Raw genomic sequence first — 20059 nt, 5'->3', positions numbered from 1 at the left:
TCCTTGAAAGTTTGATGTAGGTAAAAAGTGCTACAAGTGTTCAACACACTGCAAGCTTGTAGAGAACGGTTGTGTTAGCAGTCGGCTATTGCATTGTTTTTGTGTGTCAACAAGCCAGTTTCTCTGCCAATGTTCAAGGTGATGGGGGCCACACCCATTCATTATACCTCAAAAAGTGACTTAAACAAGAAGCTCTGAAATAAAAACACGCATCTCTATTGAGCTTGTTGACCTTACAGCTAGCTGAACTTGCGCATCTTAATTTAGAAAACAATAAATCGCATTAAAAGGGGCAACGACGGCATTGAAAGTTGGCGGTAAGGTGCCGTTTCGGGAGCGAGTGATGGCAGGTTGTGAAATGCTGCCCTGCAGCCTTTCCCAGGAGAGTGGCAGCAGCGGTGTTGAACTCACTTCACCTCTTTGCCATTGCAAACATACCTTGATGACAAAATGTGTTATTGATGTTCACCTGAAGGTGAAAGCAGGCGTGAGCCTTTGGACAAACTGATCTCTCTCTTTATTTTCAAGCACACACACAGAGTGGCGTTCCAGGCTTTCAGGCCACTAAATCACTGTCGCCGTCGGTTGAAAGGGTTTAGGAAGATGTGGCAAAATAAGGAGGGTGCCCTTATGTTTCCCTCCCCTGACAGCACATAGGACATTGCCTCAGTGCTGTCCATCTACACTGCCAATCCCACAAAGCTGTGGACCAAATATGAAATCTCAAATGTTCCTCGATGTCGTTAAGGCGCACGTGCATGAAAAAGGATGCAGAAAACATTACAAATGTACATGTATGTAAAGTGGAGCTTCCATTCAGCCATCAGTTTTTAATGTGACAAGCTGACAACAACCCTGCCAGTCCTGTTAGAGGACCTGGTTTATACCATGTTGTGTTTTTCCAGTTCTCAGCAAAACTTGCCAAATAAAATCAGTGTACCGTATTTTCACGACCATAAGGCGCACATAAAAGTCTTAGATTTTCTTCAAAATGTGCGGTGCGCCCTATAGTGCAGTGCGCCCTTTGTGTGCGTGTTGTTGTTGTAGTAATCGGACGTAGTAAAGAACACCATGAGAACGTTAAAGGGTGAAGTGTGGGCGTTGATCACATATAAAAGAACAGGTATGTGCGTTATGCAGAACACCTTTTCCTAACAACCCTGAAAATGGCAAAAAGACACGCTTATGAAGCACAGTTTAAACTGAAGGCCATCAACTACGCCAAGCAACATGGAAATCGAGCAGCCGAGAGAGAATTTAAGATTAATGAATCGATGGTTCGCAAGTGGAGGAAGATGGAAAACGAGCTCGAACAGGTAAAGAAGACGCAGCTGAGTTTCTGTGGACATAAGGCAAGGTGGCCCGAGTTGGAGGAAGACTGGAGCAGTGGATCATCGAGCAAAGAACAAGTGGGAGAAGCGTTTCGATGGTCACCATTCGACTAAAAGCAGTAACGCTAGCAGAGGAAATGAAAATTGAACATTTCCAAGGAGGTCCGTCTTGGTGCTTTCGTTTCATGAAACGGTGCCATTTTTCCATCCGGACAAGGACTACGGTAGCGCAGCAACTTCCAGCGGATTATAATGAAAAGCTGGACATTTTCCGCTCTTACTGCAGCAAACACATCGCCGACAAACACATCCAGCCCAACCACATCACTAACATGGACGAGGTGCCGCTCACCTTCGACATCCCGGTTGGTCACACTGTGGAGAAGAAGGGGACCAGCACAGTAGCGATACGCACAACGGGGCACGAAAAGTCTTCTTTTACTATTGTGCTTGGCTGCCATGCTAATGGACAGAAATTGCCGCCAATGGTGATTTTCAAGAGAAAGACTTTGCCTAAAGAGAAGTTTCCAGCCGGAGTCATCATTAAAGCAAATGTAAAGGGCTGGATGGATGAGGAAATGATGAAAGAATGGCTGAGGGAGGTGTATGTAAAGAGACCAGGTGGTTTTTTTCACGCATCACCATCGCTGTTGATCTGTGACTCTATGCGTGCCCATCTCACAGCCGATGTGAAAAAACAAGTGAAACAAATTAACTCTGAGCTTGCTGTCATTCCGGGAGGCCTGACGAAGGAACTCCAACCGCTGGACATCGGTGTGAACCGGCCGTTCAAAGTAAGGCTGCGAGCGGCGTGGGAGCGATGGATGACCGATGGAGACCACAGTTTCACTAAGAGTGGACGGCAGCGCCGGGCGAGTTACGCCACAATTTGCGAATGGATTGTAGATGCTTGGGCTAACGTGTCTGCCGGCACTGTAGTCTGCGCTTTCGCAAAAGCCGGCATCATTTCAGAGGAGCTGCACGGCACCGAAAGTGACTGACAGTGAAGAAAGTGAACCTCGCATGTTTGCTGGAGATTTAGCGCAGCTGTTCAATTCAGAAACAGAGGATGAGGACTTTGATGGGTTTGACTGATGACAATTACCGGTAAAAAAATGTGAGTACCAAACTCAGTTTTGGTCCTGGTCTATTTTTAAATACGCACACTTGTGCGCTTGTTTTATCCGTGTGTTTTACCATGCCCGCGCCTATTGATGATTGATTGATGATTTAAAAATGTTACTATTTTGTAATCAATACTTAAATAAAGCACAACCAAACTCAGTTTTGCTCCCGCTCTATTTTTAAAAAGGCATACTTGTATGCTTGTGTGCATTGAGAATGTTAAAGGGCGAAGTGTGGGCGTGGATTGTACTGGTATATAAAACCCGCGCCCTATGGTCAGGTGCACTTTATGTATGTGTTAAATACAGAAAGGGCGCACATAACTGAGACTGCGCCTTTTAGTATGGTGCGCCTTATGGTCGTGAAAATACGGTACTGATACAAAAGCAAGAAATATATTACTTCTTACCCCCCATGGACAAAAGATCTGGGATAAGCTTTAGCACTAAAGAAAAAACAAAAAACCCCCACGTAATTCCAATCAACTTCCCCTGTTCAGCAAAACTGAAAATGCATCCTGCTCTTATGAACCTTAGAACCAAGAAACAATAAAGCACCATCTGTTTTTTTTTACATGGGCCTCATCTCCTGCTAGGCAAAAGGACTTCCACGCTTAAATACCACATGAGTCAGATTAAGCTGCCACTCACTTAATTCTCAGACACAAATTACTGATGTAGCCCACTTTTTGCATCCACTGTGTCCAGAAGACAAACTAACTAAAGCTCATCTCACTTTGACTCATCTTCACTTTATGGAAATCCCTGGAGATCACTTTCCTTTATACTATGGACAGCCTGAGAAGAAGTAAAAGAACAAAAAGCCTATGGGCTGCTGAGCACTCGAGCCCCTGATGCAATCCCTCTTTGCTTCATCCCCCTTTTTGTGTGTGTGTGTGTGTGTGTGTGTGTGAGACAGTCATGTGAACAAGGTCATGCACATTCTTTCATGCATGAGCCCCTAACTGTTGGAAGGATTCTGACAGGCACTCTGTGAAAAATCAAGTGCATTAAATCTGCAGGGCTCGGTATTTTTCACCACAGACATTCACATCCAGCGCTCAGAATGTAACCAAATTACAAGCTGATCACTCCCACTGCCTGCAACGGCAAACTTGTGCTGACAGAAAACAGTCAAACAGCTGAAGAGGAAGCATCTTTAAAAGAACTAATAACATTGGGAACGAAGCGTCCATTGGATCTGGAGTCGCGCCCGGTTTCTTAATGGGTCCACAAGGCCATTTTAGGCCAGATTCACTTCAGCGAAGATGTCACAGGGTGCACTTTTAGAGCCAGAGAGCTCCTCCATAAAGCCTGTAATGAATAGTTAGATGTGGAAAGACTGAAAAAACAGAAGACCAGAAAAAGAAAAAAAGACAGAGGATAAAAACCCGAAAACACGTCTACCAGCAAATTCACTTCTAAATGCATGTGCAGAAAAACATACCATGACTCTGTGATCTTAGAATTTTTTTTAAAAAAAAGAAAAAAAAGAAGGGGAACCAATAAAGACAGATGTGTTGGGCATCAACTAATGCATTTTGAGCCAAACTAGTTGAGATTCCTACTTTAAAACTGGAGAGAGGGGGAGAAATCCTGCTCTCTTGTCTGTTAGTCTTCTACCTCTATGATCCAATAAGCCTGGAAGCCACGTGAAGACACTAACGGATGATGTTCCTCTCTGCATTCCCCCACCAACATCCCCTGGATGTGCATTCAATTTTTTTTTTTTTTATTACATTCAAGCAGTAAGGCAAAGAGCAGCTATGCTACCCCCACCTACACACACACATATACACACACACTCCCTCTGCAATTCTTCCTTTGAGCAAAACAATGTGGAGTTTAGGGATCAGAGGTCTTTTCCTGGGCCAAACCCCCACAGACTCCCTCAGACGAGCTCACATGGTTTGAATCAATGCTGCCACAAGAGCCGTTTAGTGCACCAGTTCAATAAATACTCTCAAGCTTGCTGGATATCTGCTTTGAAAATGATTTGTCTCTTTAGTCAGGAGGAAATTCTAATCTCATCTGACTTGGAAAAGCAAGCAGTGGCAGAGTGGATGGAGACAGACGACAATACAAACAAAAAACTGTTTTGGGTTCTTTTGTTATTGTTGCCAAACATCAGAAATTCCTGTCTAAATTTCCTTTTGTCACATGTTTCTATAGTCTTGAGACGAGGAGGAAATTGGCCCTTAAGAGCCTGTGGAGATTCCTGCCTTTTTTTTTTTTTTAACGCTCCTACAGCAGTGAAAGACAACAGGAGTATCTCTTCTATAAAGGCCTGTTTAGGCATCGTGCAGCGCGGATCCTTTGAGGTGAAGAATGGGACGGGTGTGTGTGATACTCTGTTGTTGCAATAAAACTCTCTCTTGTTGCAGCGGGAAAAAGAAATTCCCATGGCTGCCATGGTGGTTGCTTAACCCACACGCACAAACAAAACAAAATAAATAAATAAATCACTGATCTGAAGTCATATCATAAAAGCACCATTAAAAATTGAGATGCTATTTATAGACATGGCAGAGTCTGTCATCCTTACCTCCTGGGGGCATGAGCTGACAAACACTCATCTTTTTACTTTTTTTTCTTATGCAAGACCTTTATCTTCATATACACCTTTAACATTAACCCCTAAAAATCATTTATGGAAGCACAGTGAGTTGTAATTGACTCTGCTTTGCAAAACATGACATTATTGGGCAGAAATGACCTGGATTAAACATCCAGCTATCCAAGTTAAAGCCTTAATGATGCTCAGCAACTGTGCTGGAGGGGCTCAACTATCTACAGTACCAAAAGTAACCAGGGATAACACCGACTGGAAAGTTTAAACTGATTATAACTGGTACGGCTTGCAAAACCTTGTGTAATATGTGCATATTACAAGAAAGCAAAAACATAATTTACAGTGGCTTTGCATCAGAGCGCAGCAGCCTGACAGAGGTTTCCCAGAGGAAAAAATATATGTACACAACTTAGAAGCATTCTGAAACCTAAGAATATAGGAAACTAGAAAGTGGGTCATGTCTATATATTGCAGAGAGGAAGGCTGATGGTGATGACAAGCAGCGCTGTTCCACACACACATTCTGGCGTTCACGCTGTTCGGAGAAAAATGCATATTTTATCTGTGAAACAACGGGAATTTAGTAAAACAGCCAACGCGTCTACAGATATAAACACAGACTTTAACTCCCAGCAATGAGTGTTATAAAGTTGGGGAGACACCTACAGTGATTGGAGCCATTCCAGTGCTGGTTTCTGATGGACGTGCTGTAGGGATGGGGCGCTCCGGGCACCAGTCCTTTTTCTGGGATCAAGCATCCTCTGCTCTGGTTGTAGTAATCCATCATTAAAAATGGGTTCGGGCTGGGATTCAGTCCCACAACGTCCACACTCTCGTACATCATACGCAGCAGGGGAGACGGCAGGGAAAAGGGATCAGAAACACCAACTGTAGTCGCGCACGCAGCACAGTGTGGGGTTTTCAGCTCACCACCAGCAGCAGAGGTAGGATCTGAAGGGGGGTCCAACGGCATCAAAATCGAGGCAAAAGTGATAAATCCAAACACGGTGGGGGCAGTGGGATATTTGGCATCTTCTTTACTGGTCGTGGAGCAGAAAAGCAAACAGGACGAGTGTGTGAAACAGCCTAATCGGCTTCGTTCAGTCGGAAAACGTGATTTAAAAGAACAGGCAGCATTGTGTCTAAGCGCAGAAAAGCGCGACACACACACACACGCGCGCACACACACAATAAATAAAACGCACTGACTAACTTCAGCAGAATACCTCGGTCCTGTCGGCCCTGCTCAAACACAGAGCAACAATATGAGCTTCTATCCAGACGACAAAGAGAGGAGAGAGACTCAATTCCAGAGAGGGGAAAAAAAAGAAGAGAAATTTCCTTAGTCCGTGGCGGTAACACGCGGGATTTAGAAATGGGATGCGGGCGCAAATATCACAGAGGAAATTCCGCGGAGTTGTAGTCGAGTTCGTCCTTCGGGTTGGGGTCGCTTGTCCCGTTAGCGCCCGCCGTGGGTGGACTCCTGTCAGCCCTGAAGCAGGCCCGGCTCTCCGACATCCAGCTCCGGGACGAACACGCAGCGCCGCCTTGTTAGTGTCTGAAGCGAGAAGCCTGAATCATCCCCACCGCGAAGCGAGCGACTATCATATCCTGCAGAAATGTGACAAGGCGCAGCAGCTGAGGGCTTTGGCTCCACCTCCACTGGGCTTCTCTACCCCCCTCCTCTCTCTCTGCCTCCCCTCAGTGCTTTTCATGCCTGGCTCCTCCTACGTTTAACCCCTTCAGGGACGTCATCATGGATCTCCCTCTCTGCACACAGGCCTCTGTATGAGGCAGTGAAGGGGGGGGAGCCCACCGCCCTCTCTCAAAACTGAGCAGCGGGGGCTTTAAATAGGAATGTATTTGAGGACATGATTAAGTTATATAAGCTCAGTAATTAGTCTTTCATATCTTTACACGGACATAATGAGAGCTGCCACAGAATGCATCTCTCTCACTCTCTTTCCTGGAAGTTCTTCCTCACTTTTTATTTGAGCTCCTCCTTCCAACTAATTTGACCCCCATGCTCTCATCAGTCTCTACCCTCTGATTTTTTTTCTTCTCCCCCAGCCACTGTCTCCCTAATTTGCCTAATGCTATTCTGCTGAACTTTTCTTGAACCCAGGGAAGAAGGCAGCCTCACCCCCTGGTGACCCACTGGTTGACTTGGATTCGCTTCTCTGGTTTGTTCTCATCCCACATTATTCAAGGTTTCCCACCTTGTACACCCGGAGTAACACCATTACACTTTTCCTCAAGTGCTGCCCTCAGAGGCGCCTCGGTTCACACGGCGCACATTAAGGAACAAAAGTGGCAAAGTCACCAAGTCATAGTAACTCACACTTCTCTAAGTTTACTTACAGCTGGAGCAAAGTCCAGGAAATTGTTTAGCATTCGAGTCGCATCATGTTGCAGCATAAAATGTTCCTCTGCCTTCAACTTTGCAACATTCCACACAACATTGTTGCAGCTCTTAATGAAAACATGCAGATGTGTCTTGCATAAGGTTCAAGTACATGCCAAAGAAAACAACACAAAACACAACCCTGCAGCAGACATTTAAAGACATGATGCTGACCGCATTTTAAAATCAGGTGATGCAAATGTCACAGCTGCAAATCTGAACTAGTCACAGACTTATCAGCATGTATAGTTGTGTGGTAATCTGGAAGACAGGTTTAAAAATTCATCAGAAAACAAACTTGACCACTGGTTGGGATGTCCTTTACAAAGCCAAAAACATGCAATGACAGCGTCCAAACACATGGCAGTGTCAGCTGTTTTATTTAACCATCATGCGAGTCTGATGTACAAAAAAACAGAAATTGTTAATCGAGGTGTTTCCAAAATCCTGTGTGGAGCAAAATAAATAAAATAATAAAAAAAGGTTTTGCATTTAAATCACAAGATTTTTTTTTTACTGGATTTTTTCCCTATCCAATCTTTATGTTTTAAAAATGTTAACATCCATATTTAGCGTAATAGAGTGATACAGCAACTATGATGTGCCTCATGTAGGCCCTTTTTCTTTTAAATGTTAAAGCTGCCGTCAGCCTTTTCCAATAAAAGTATTTAGTCTCAAAAAATAACATCATATCTGACAATATTTCAGCAGCTAGGTGGACAGTAAACACTTTAAACATGGTAACATTTTCATGTTTTTATCTGCGATAGTGTGGACATGGCCAAAAACCTGACTAACTGGTCTGGTAAATTGGCAGAATGATCCCCACCTCCCCCGCCATCCCTCACACCTGAGCCACAGGCCACAGCTGGGTATGACCGGCATTGGTTTTGAAAAGGATTATCAGTGTGGAGACTGGTGGGGTGGGGGCCTTTGCCTGCTCCGCCCCTGCTGACTGTGACACTTATTTAATGCAGACCCCAGTGTGTTTACCCAGCCTGATAAGAGCCAATGTGCAGGCCTCGGCCACGGTGACCCTTTGCTTTCAATGATAGCCACACATTCCTTGACAGGATTAGTCCTATGAGTAATGGCTGCCAGAAAATGCTAAATTTCCAGACTCTGTTTTCTTCTCCAAGGGGGAGTGCATTCATTCTGGGGAGATACCCCGTGATTGCATACGACAAGCATAACAGAGTGTTGATCATTACTTAATAGGGGAGGGAGGAGTAAAAGATAAGACTAAAAGACGATGGTCTTTTCCCACAATTTGATTTTACACAAGGAAGTAGCTCTGCAATGCAATAAAAACAAAGGATACACCTGGAAGGTTAAGGACGATTTAAATAATCACACACACCTGAATATAATGTATTTGCTTCAGGTTGTGTTTGTCGGCCACTCACTCATTAAAAATGCAGATACTGAGGCTGCACTAAAATACTATTAAAAAGATGTTTTGCAATTATTTGTGACCTTTATAGATTCACACTAAGCAAGCAGAGACCAGTGCTGTCTGAGTGAGCTTTTAAAATAGCAAGCGGGTATGACCGAATCACTCATGAAAGCATTGTCCAGCAAGCTTTTCCTCTCACACTCTGAAGCTTTTTTACACACATACAATGAGTAACCTTAGTGGCTTAATCAGTGCGATAACTTAAAAGGTTTTCACTCAAGATTCTTTATTCAAACCTGTCTGTGAAACGGTGAAAAGAGCCACTCAGTGTCTGCATGATTGGAAAGCCTCTAAGTTCAAGCTTGTTATCGTCCTTTTAGAATCAAGTTTTACTTGTTGTCACATTGGAATAACAAGTATTAGGTGGTTGTGTGTTGTGAGGAAGTGGAAACTACTTTTCTACAAATGAATATTTCTAAAAAAAAAAAAAAAAAAAAAAAAAAAAAAAAAGTTTTAGTTTTCCCATTAGAAGTCATATCAAGCAGATAAGATAAGACAGAGAACAGCAGCCTTATTGGCAACTTTAATGCTTTTCTCTAATTCATTTAGCTCAGCTGATAACTAAAAGTCACCCAAAACTGCATAAACATGATCGATAAAACCACACAGATTTACAGATTTTACAATGTTGTTCCATGTCTGTGCTGTAATGCAACAGTTTGCATTTATGCTGTGTTCAAAGTGACACAGATATGTTTCTACCTCCAACCTAATAAGATTTTCGTCTCAAAATGTTACGAAAAAATGCATGAGAGAAAGCACTGCATGTGTGAAGGAGTTTCACTTCACTGCCAGCTCCGAAGTGCAACAACTTTTGACTCTGTGGCTTACAAACCGATGTGCAGCAACCCAGCTGTGGACAAGTTGTAAGAAATCAGCTTCACACTTATGCAAACAGGTGATTTAGCATCACAATTTGTACTAAAATGCATATCAGTGGACTGTGGGATGAAACTGAAGTACCCACTCAGTCACTGGGAGAACATGTCTACTCTGCAGTATATGAGCATGCATTCACGTAAGTGCTGAAAGACCTGACAACTACTGCGACAAACACAGGGAACGTAAAAGATGCCTAGTACTGCATCTTCATGGCTGTGTAAAGACTATGTTATAAAAAAAAAACAGAGAGAGAGAGAGAACATGAGAGCCACAAGAGACTCAGACCACATTAACACACCAGTCTAGGTGGTTGTACTCGTTGCACCACCAACAAGCACCACACTCTTGAGAACATGAAAAAGTACTTTAGTGCAGCAAAGCTGGGGAAAACGAGATCGGCTCTCGATCTCTTAAGTTGTCGCTGAGAAGCAAGTCTCTGATTTGGGGCCTGGACCTCAATCGGTGGTTGTATATAACCCCGTCAAACTGAGGGTGGGACGCTGTCGGAGCAGCACTCAGATGAAGAGTCATTTTAGAAATTGATGGTTCTGTAGCTTTAAATAATTTTAGGAACAATGGTATAAAAAAACAGCTTCCTTCATGTGAGGCAAAGATGTAAATGAGAATCCAGCGAAGATGGGGAGGGAGAGGGGCAGAGAGGGAGAGGTATTTTATGAGAGAATTCAAAGAGCTTTATGGGCAAGGGTGGAGAGGAGTTCGCTGGCTGGACCTTGAGGGTGTCAAACTATTTTTACAGCCCCTACTCTCCTCTCTCAATCCAATCAGGGGTGTTAGGAAGCAGTAAAAACTACTTCTCTGGCCATTCCTTCCCCAAGGAGATGAGCTGACCAGTTAGAACAAACAATAGGTTGTTTTGTCATTTGGATAATTGTGCATGATAAATGGGGGAGGGAGACCTCTGCATAAGTACAAAGTGGAGTAAAAGGTGTCCGAGCAGACCTTGGTTTAGCTAATCAGTAAGAATTTGTGTTGTGTTCTGCTGATTCTGGAGATAATCCATCAACATCTGCAATCGGCTGTCCCTTGACCCTTGTATTCATGCACTCTGGAGATCCCTCTCCTTTCTCTGAGGCTACAAACACGTCCTGCATTGCGTGGTCTTTATTGGAGTGGACATTCAAATCAAAACACAATCAAATTGTCTTAAAGTCATGGAAAAATCTGCTGAGCTCTGGCTGCCTGGAGACACTTAGCAAGCTTTAGAAAGAAGGAAAAAAAAAAAAAAGAAGCAGAACAGACCTGCCGTATCACTAGGACAACACTCGGCTTGGGTAAAAGCCATGTCCTGACAAGATAAGGCCAGACATGTTCAAGTTAGAATGGTCAGGGCCTAATTTTAGAGTTCCTGTCTGCATTTGTGGCTACTACACAAACACAGGCTCTCAATGCTACACCTCCCCCCGAGCACTCTTTGCACATGTGCCAGCAGATGGCTAATGCCCAGACGATAAAAGAAGTTGGGACAAGCCTCGGCAAAGCTTTCTATCTTTCTTAAATCTTCTTGGCGACCTAATAAAGAAGCACAGCAGGGAGAGACAGAAGGGGAGACAGAAGAGAGGAAAGACTGTAAGGAGCTGAAATGTGTGCTGATCTCAGAGACAGTGAGATATCCTAAGGTAAAGTTAGTGTCAGTTCAGGATTCTGTCAAGCTGTAGGACAAAGCTGCATGCACGTCAGCAGCATTATCCAACGACTGTGATGATCACGACCATAATCTCCCAACCCACCCTCCCCCACCCCCACGCCCACTCTTACCGCTTGCACAGGCCTAGCATCCAACTTCCTCATGCCAGGATCACATCTACGCCTGAGCATTTGCCTGTGACTGCCTTGATGCATGTTTGCTTTCAGGTCTTCCCGAAACTCCACAACCTGTCTTGTTGCCAATCTGTTCCTCTTACTGCCCTTATAGTTTATGTGTGTTAGTTTGCACAGCTGGTTTTGTGCAGCCGTACAGACGCTCCAAACCAAACAGCTGTGCTCCCCAACACTGAGCCAATCTGTAATGAGGGCTCGACCCCTTCGATGTGTGAACAAGCTCAAGTTATCGATGAACACTGCATCACTTCCACCTCCTTTCTGTCACTCTACTAGGCACACAAACACACACATAAATATAAACCCTGACCCAAAGCTAAACTGCTCTATAGAGCTCAAAATTGGTGCTTTGCTGTCCTTAATGTGAGTGTGTGTGTGTGCATGTTTGTGTGTGTCTTCTTTAAAAAAGACCCTCTTAGTGGTTGCATGGATCTTTGTGAAAGCACCCCCAATCATTATCCCTTTAATGTCCTTCCGACAACAGATTCCAGCATTTATGGTACAGGCCCATATCTGCCCATAAAGCCTTTTATTGTTTGGCTGAGCTCTATGGTGGCCGTAACCTGGTTTCCCCATTTTTTATGGGGACCTACACTATATCACTGGGGGGAGGACAAAGCTGCCCACCATCGGTGTTTACCAAAGTATGGCCTACTCATAAATCCATCGTGGCCGGCGGCATTCTGGAAATACCTCAGCAGAGGGAGAGAAGGAGACAAGGGAGGGGTATGGGGAGACATAGGTTATAGTACAGCTTGTAATCTTTCACAGTCTACAGCTTTAAGTTAGAGAGACCATCTTCTCAACGATCATTAGGCCTTTGTTCCTTTGCAAAGAGTCCATCACTCAGCAAATCATGAGAAAATTGCAATGGATGTTACCCTGGAGGAGGGATATCTCAATATCAGTCATTCCAGACTTGGAATGGCCCCCATTAGGGGTCAAAAACAGAGAGACACTTAGTACGTACAGTTGGACACAGATCTAATTCCATTAGGAAAGACAAGAGAGAGGGAATGAAGAGCACTGACAAGGAGGAACCAAAGGCAACATTGGATCAAACAGTTCAGGATGACAACCAGCTATTGAAAGTATTGTCCAAAAGGGGGAAGATGGATGGATAATGGTTCTTTGGGGTTTATTTATCACAATAAGTTTTTTTTTTTTTTTTTAAAAACTGACTTTATCTCAATAAATAAATAAATAAATATTCTTAGATCAAATCTGTCTATGTACAATTTCAGCAGTAAAGAAGTTCATTGGATTTTCTGTATCTTTTCAACAGGAAACCTAAAGAAATGTATGAGGCGAGATGAAAACAAAATGAAACTGACTTTTAAATTGTGGAAAGATTGAGCACATAAACACTTCAGAAATCCAGCCTGAAGAATGAGGGGGAAATCCCTCTAAAGCTCTTTTTTAAAGGCACAGCCTCATTCTGTTACACTTCAGAGTACAATTTCTGCAACATCTTGCTGCATTTTTATATCTGACATGAGGCAGCTGCCAAGTAAGGCCTGCCGCTGAAGGAAAAAACATTAACTTGCTCCTTAACTGAGTAAAGTGTATGAAGCAGTCATGGTGAGCAGTGGGAAGAGGGTCATTTGAGGATGATCTCTTGCAGCACCGTACCGGGGGACACAAAAATGAAGAAAAAAATACATAAATAAAACAAAATCTTACACATAAAACAGTTTTTCCTGCTGTGATTTGACCTGCGTTGCCTGTTTGGCAGGATCGCCTTCTGTCAGAGAGCCACGTGTCCCTCCACCCCTTGCGCCACTTTCGTTCTTTTTACAATTTGAAGTGCTACGGCGGCCAATTTGCCGTTTTCCATGCAGAAGTGTGATGCTGGAGGGGATCCGAGAGGAGGTGGATGGCGAGGGGAGGGGGGCTGGTGGTTCGCTTTAAGTGGATTGCCCTCTGTCTTGTTGTGCCCAACCCAAAGCATTATAACACTTCTGCGAGTGACCTCCACTTGAGCTGTGCCCCTAGCACCAGCACCAGGCAGGGCACACCAATTGTTGTGCTTGTTGCTCAAAGCCTCAATGAGTCCCACACACACATATACACGTACACACATTTACACACTGGATAACCGCAGGCTCAATATGTACTCAACACTTACTGGCACTGTGGCGTGTGTACATGTGGGTGAGCACATGGGGGGAGGGGGTGGGTGGGGGGGGGGTTGTATCAGTAATACAGCTTTAATCCTGCCTTGTTCGATCATAAAACTGACTGCTCTCTCCTGGACACTTTCATGCTGCATGATAATTTTCATGTTTTAATAACGTGTATGTTTGTGCTAGTGCATAAACACACACGTTCCCCCCCCCCCCCACCGACATCGAACAGCGGATTCAGATGTTAATGAAACATGTGAAATCCTCTGCTTAGGCAGCGAGTTGGGAACTGGGGACAACAAGGTCCTCAGCAGAGGAACAGACTGCCGCAGCTCTGAGGATGACAAATGCCCCTGCCATCATCACCACTGTGGCCCCTGTTGCCCTGCCTTTAACTGAAAGGTTTTTTGAGATGGGGGGGTTGCTTAATTCTAACCCGGGGAGGGTGTCAGGGGGGAGGTTAATGGAATGGATGACTCTGCCACAGAGAGCAAAGAAATGAGGGTGACCAAGAGTTGTTTTTATTAGCTTTGTTTTATCAAAAAAAAAAAAAAAGAAGTGGTATGTAAGGAATGTTTTCTAGCTCTCTGGTTACTGTCTGCCACACACCAGCCCAGCTCTCAATTGTGTATTTGTGTATTTATGAGTATAAAAGCAAGTTAAGTCCCAGAGGTGCAAACGGGTCATCTGAGAGTTTGAGACAACCCTGACAGTAATACTTTCCCATTAGAGCAAGTTTTCTTTGTGTTGTGGTTGCTTCTGCAGTCTATGGCTTTAATCAGTTCAGCCGCAGGCAGCAGAAAAGAGGCTCGCTCCTTGTCAGCCTTTGTCAACAAAAACCCAAAAAAACTGAAACTGATGCGAATCTCCCAGGCCCTCGCTGGTTGAGTGTAGGTGGTAAGGAAAAAACAAACTCGAGGGGGAAAAATAGGGAAGTACTGAAAATATGACCAGCATCACATGGCTTTTCATTTGCCAACACATGCACCCGTATCTCTTAGCAGAGAGGCTGTTGTGCTGTTACTTTACAATGTTACACATATCACCGCAATCTCTTTGAAATGACTCTCACAGACTAAGTTCTCCAATAAACAGATCTGCAGACACATGAAGGCATCAGAGAGGTGTAAAAGTGAACTATACTTAATTCTGTTCCATCTAAATCAATAACAAATTTAAAAAAAACAACTTACTTTTACTGTAAAATCAGTCTGTTTTATGTTGAAAAGCTGAAATTATTCACTTAAAAAAATGGTGTAGCTTTGGACTGATGGCATCCATTGGCAGTCACTATGGCTACGCAGGCCATCTGTGTTGTGCACCCATAGAGAGGGGAGTGTCTCAAAAGTAAGTAAATAGGCTGATACAAAAAGAGAAAGTCACAGAGGAGCAGATCATTATCTGGCCACATCTTGCTATTCTCTGCATGATACCAGGATGGGGGAGGTGGGGGGTGGTGGGAGCTGTTGATACATAAAAAAGGAAACCTGATAATATTTAACTAGTGGAGCTCTATCATCAATCTGGAGCGTCTGTCCCCCAACATCATCAGTCCTAACCCCCAGTTCTGGCCTATTGTCATTCGGACGGTGGCTCCCTTTCAGTCCTTATTCAATATTTTGGAGCCATTGTTCAACCTTACATGGCCCCTCTCAACTACATTACTTTTCCCAGTCAGAAGTAAAAGAAGAGGGGCAACAGGCAGAAAAAAACTAATACGTTATAATGTCAGGAGTAACAAAAACATCAGCTGGCCATGTCAAAAGTCTGGCTTTTGCACGCATTCTCAAGCACAAACTCCAGGCAAAAGCATGCACACTGTCTCAATGTCTCCTCATATACTTGCACACACACTCCTTTTTTCCTCCTTCTGCCTCTCCGCACGCACACACACACACATGCACACACACACATGCACGCACATGCACACACAGTGACCCTGTGGGCTTTACTGGGCTCTTTGAATGAAAAAGAGAAGTCATTTATCCGACTCATCTTTGCTGCACCTCGCAGCACCTTTTAAAAACACTCTTTATTCCGCGCTAAGGCTAAAGCTTCACCTTACTGACAGCATGATGGAGAGCCCCATTCTACCTCCCTTTCTTCCCCTCTCTCTGCTGTCTCTGGAGCTTCTCCTGTCTTTCCATCTGAGCTGCCAACAGCACTCGCACACAAAAAAAAGTGAAGGCTAAGCCTCAGTGAAGGTGTACTAAAGTCTGTGTGAACGTGTGCTTGTGTGTGTGCTTGTATCAGTGTTTACATCTTTAATTGGAGAAATATACAAAAAAAAAAAGTGAAAGAAAAATGTGAGAAAAAGTGCAAGGAGGAATTCACAGCTGAGATTGCTCATGTGAGTTGTTAACAAAACCATGAACCAGAATAGACAAGTTCGCCCTTAACACCTCGTCTTTTTAATGCAGCTGCCTCCGAGGTAGACTCTGCTAATCACATTAATTAATTATCGCTTGTACACAGCTCACTTGTGCTGTATGATTTCAAATCATTTTTGCCGACTGCGATTTGGCCAGATGTAGCTGTGATGCCCCCATGTGGATCTACGCATTAAAGCCTAAAAATGAATCTAAAATATCACTTTGCATCTTTTCGTGCTGAGGTATGAGTCCAATGTGTGCGATTATTTTTGTGTTAGCGGTGAAAAAACAGGGGATGCATATTTCTGTTAGCAACCCATGTAAGTGTCAGGGTGTCTAGACACTTTAGTCAGAGGTGTGTATGGCCCCAGGTCTATGTGTTTGGACACTGGAGAAGTTTCTATGCAACCACCCAGACATCAACACTAACACCTCTAACCCACTTGGCACACAGCCCACTTCTTTCCACCTCCCTGTCCCTACGGATAGCCCATCCATCACCGTTTTCCTCTTTCCTTCCCTCCATGCAGCACCCTCATCGGTCCAGAACGTTAGCCCCACCAATGCAGCTGTTACTACAGATGAGGGTCACCGTCATGACAAGGTTAGGTCATAGCTGCTCTAATTAGGTAGAGTAAAAACAGAATTCAGCAACAGCATAAAAACAAACAAACAAAAAAAAAGAGCAATGTCAAAAGGAATAATCAAACAGTTGTAAATCTGTCACTTTTAACTAATATTAACATTGATTCGTGTTTGCATGATTATATCTAAATGTATGGATGTGCAGTTGGAAGACCAGGTAGTGAACAGCAGCTGTATGCTGCTTCTGCATTACGGCCATTTAAAGGACTTTAGTTCACTGGTGAAGGAATTTAATGGCTCGAAGATACAAGAATCCACTGCTAAGCCTTCTGAATGTGTGAGTGCTGGATCCAATTCAACCAAACATCCGTGGTGGGAGGTACTGATCCATGCCCCCCTTCTCCTCCACCACCACCTCTCTTTTACCGTGTAACAGCTTAACTGAATATCTGTGATAGTTTTTTCATTATGATTGAAGAGGGAGTGGACACATCAGACTATGTGTTTTCCTGAGTTTAAAGAATTGTGACACTGATATTGCAACAAGTCCTAAAATTTCTAGCAGTGGCGACATGACAAATACAGTAAATGATCTTAAAAGCACTGTAATAACTTGAGATTTCTACACTTCCTTCATTTGCTGCAACTTCCCCATGTTGCAAAATGAATAACATCAATGCATCTTATGTCTGAACGCAATTTTGTGCGATTTTGCATTTGTGTAGCAAGAGCTGACGACTGGATTATGACAATAACTTTGCCACTGTGTGATCCAGGTTCCCACTTCTCACTGCAGTGGTGTTCACACATTTCTGCAACGTCATCATCCCAAACTGACTTTGAAATAGCATTACTGTGTGTGAAAGCAACGGACTTCACATATTTGTGTGCTATTAAAGTGTGAGGCCTATCACCTGTCCTGGCTTTTCCAGGACAGGTGATGGCAACTATCAAGTGCAGAAACTGTGTGAATAATTCATAAAGGACAGAAAGTGACAGTCAACGGGAGTGTGTCATAGGACGCTAATGTTCCAGCATCCATCCATCTATCCATCCATCCATTGAACCATCTGCATCCACTCTGTCTCACTCTCCCCTTCGCTCCGCTCTGAGGAGTTCACATAAAGGATAATGGATCTGTTGACATTCATCTGTCCCAAATAGAAATTCACATAAAAATAACCCTGTTATTATGAAGAAGGAGTCATACGCATGCAGAGCAGCAAAATTAGGACCTATGGTCTCTCAAGTATACATAAGCATGAAATGTATCGAACATGTATTCAGTATGCCAACAATAGTAAACTCACAAAGGAAATAAGTTATTTATGTACACATGATTTAAGTGCTTTGGGTTTTTTCTTTTTTTGTGTGTAATCGCCAATTTAGCTTACTGTATTTTAATAGGACAGTCGTATAACCAAATAACAGAAGATAACTGTATTTCATTTCCATAAAACGGTGTTTTCTAATCAACAGCACCCCTTTCATCCCAATACACACACACACACACGCATGCATATTGGGAAGAAAAGGTGGCAAACATCCATAATCGACACCTGATTGTCTACTGTAGTCTGGTGTTGCATGTTTATGAAGGATTTCAGCTTTCTGGTGAGAAAATGTGATGCATGTTTCATCCATGTCTGTTTGTTTCATGTACTTATTTTGTTTACAGTTTAACTGATTAACCAGGTGTTTCCAAAGAATCACTTGTTTGACAGGCAAAAAGTGACCTGAATTCCCTACATTGGTCTCATGTGATGCAACACATGACAACTAATGTCTTTACATTTAACACATTACTTGAGCTGATTAGATTTTGTCACCACACAAAGTGCTGGCAGTGGCATTGCAGGGCTTTTTTCTACTCTGTTCTTACATGTTGCTGGGAAATTTCTTAAGGTTTTTCCAGGTCTTTGTTTCGACTTACTTGTAATAAATTCAATGTTTTGGTGGCATGAGAAACAACTTATACTTCGATGCTGTGGTATATTTGTAAATAATGCCCAATTACTGCAGGATTGTGTCAACATACATGCAAACATCTTATTATTTTACTATTAATTTACGTGAACCTCTTTTCAGGATACTTATTGCTCATGATTGGTCGATAAATAAGATTGGCCAGTGAATCTGGAAACATCCTTTTGTGTTTACTTTTCACGTTTTGCTCATGTAAATGCTGACATAAATACACCTTCACAATTGCAACATCCCTAACATGGTTCTGAGATAGTTGCCACGATTGTAATGTAACAGTCAACTCCGTGCAAACAGCCAGAGCTCTGCAGGATGAATTTGGAGTGATAATCCTAATTTGTATCAGAAAGGTCTCTGCGGAGAAGTGTTGGCCTTGTTGCCACTTATGCCCCAGTCTGCTCATGTGCGTGTCACAGCAACAGTTCAGACTGCAGATGTTGAGTAAGCTGAAAGCATATACTGTCACAGTTACTTCAAGCTAGTTCAACAGCTGTGGGGAAACAATCAGTGAATGCCAAAGAATCCCTCCAGTCATTGTTTTCCAAATTACAGTAGTTACAATCAACCACTAGCACCCCCCCCCCCCCCCCCCCCCCCCCCCCCCCCACACACACACACACACACACACTCAAACAGTGCCTAACAGTGTACGTGCAGCAAATCCCACCATCAGCAACATGCAGGTGCACGATCATTCCAGCAAAGAAATAACAATGGACCCCATCCCCTCTCTATCTCTCTGTCCCTCTGTGTGCCAAAAACCCAGTCATCTGGCAAAAGAGCTGAGTGGGACACATCATCAAGGGTATATTTGTTGTCCCAAAGCGAAACCATACAATATGGGTGACTCACAGGCAATAGCAAAGGAACCAAAGCTAATGGAAAAGAAACAAATGTTGGGTTTGTTATTTAGTTTGAAATCTGCACCTTTATCTATTTATTCATTTGTCTAAAAGATTTGTTGACATTTTTCGCATAGCTTTTAGATATTGACTTACTTATTGTTTTTTTTTTTAACAGTAGGAGGAGCATCACCTATAAGTACAAACCCCATGTATGAAAAACTACAGGAATTTAGATCCAGGCAGGCTTTAGAACCAAGTGACATATAAAATCCTATTAACAATTCTACTCTGAACTTTGTTCATATTTTTCTAAAGTCAACAGTCAGAAAAACACGGCTTTATGTGTTCTCCCACCTTATATCCCATCAACAATCAGGTTAAAGGTTAAGTGAATGAAGATTATTAAAAACAAGAACATTACGCATGTTTGTTTGCTGGAGATTTGTTTGCAATGAATACAAACATGATGCATGCAGTGCCAGTCAAAAGTTTGAACACATCCACTCATTATAGGCAAATGTGTCCAAATTTTTGGCTGGG

The 20059-nt window shown here is 43.2% G+C and overlaps 1 protein-coding gene across 3 annotated transcripts in view; it reads right to left on the bottom strand.

Annotated features, from left to right (window-relative positions):
- Window positions 1-20059, bottom strand: part of raraa (retinoic acid receptor, alpha a) — a 142664-nt gene that overhangs the window by 32117 nt on the left and 90488 nt on the right. Inside the window, exons 1-2 of one of the 3 annotated variants that reach the window (XM_079260927.1) lie at window positions 6254-6596; window positions 5694-6067 (exon numbers count right to left, since the gene is read on the bottom strand). The exons of 1 other annotated variant lie outside the window; for it this stretch is intronic. In XM_079260927.1, the coding sequence (XP_079117053.1) occupies window positions 5694-6000 (307 nt within the window). In that variant the 5' untranslated portion in view covers window positions 6001-6067; window positions 6254-6596. Of the gene's footprint in view, window positions 1-5693; window positions 6597-20059 lie in introns of those variants that run through there. One more of the 3 variants, XM_079260926.1, reaches the window with a different exon arrangement.

Source organism: Telmatherina bonti (assembly GCF_933228915.1).
Source record: "Telmatherina bonti genome assembly, chromosome: 21".
Taxonomy (NCBI): Eukaryota; Metazoa; Chordata; class Actinopteri; order Atheriniformes; family Telmatherinidae; genus Telmatherina; species Telmatherina bonti.
Note: the sequence above shows the minus strand (reverse complement) of the source record. Positions and strands in the feature narration are given on the sequence as shown.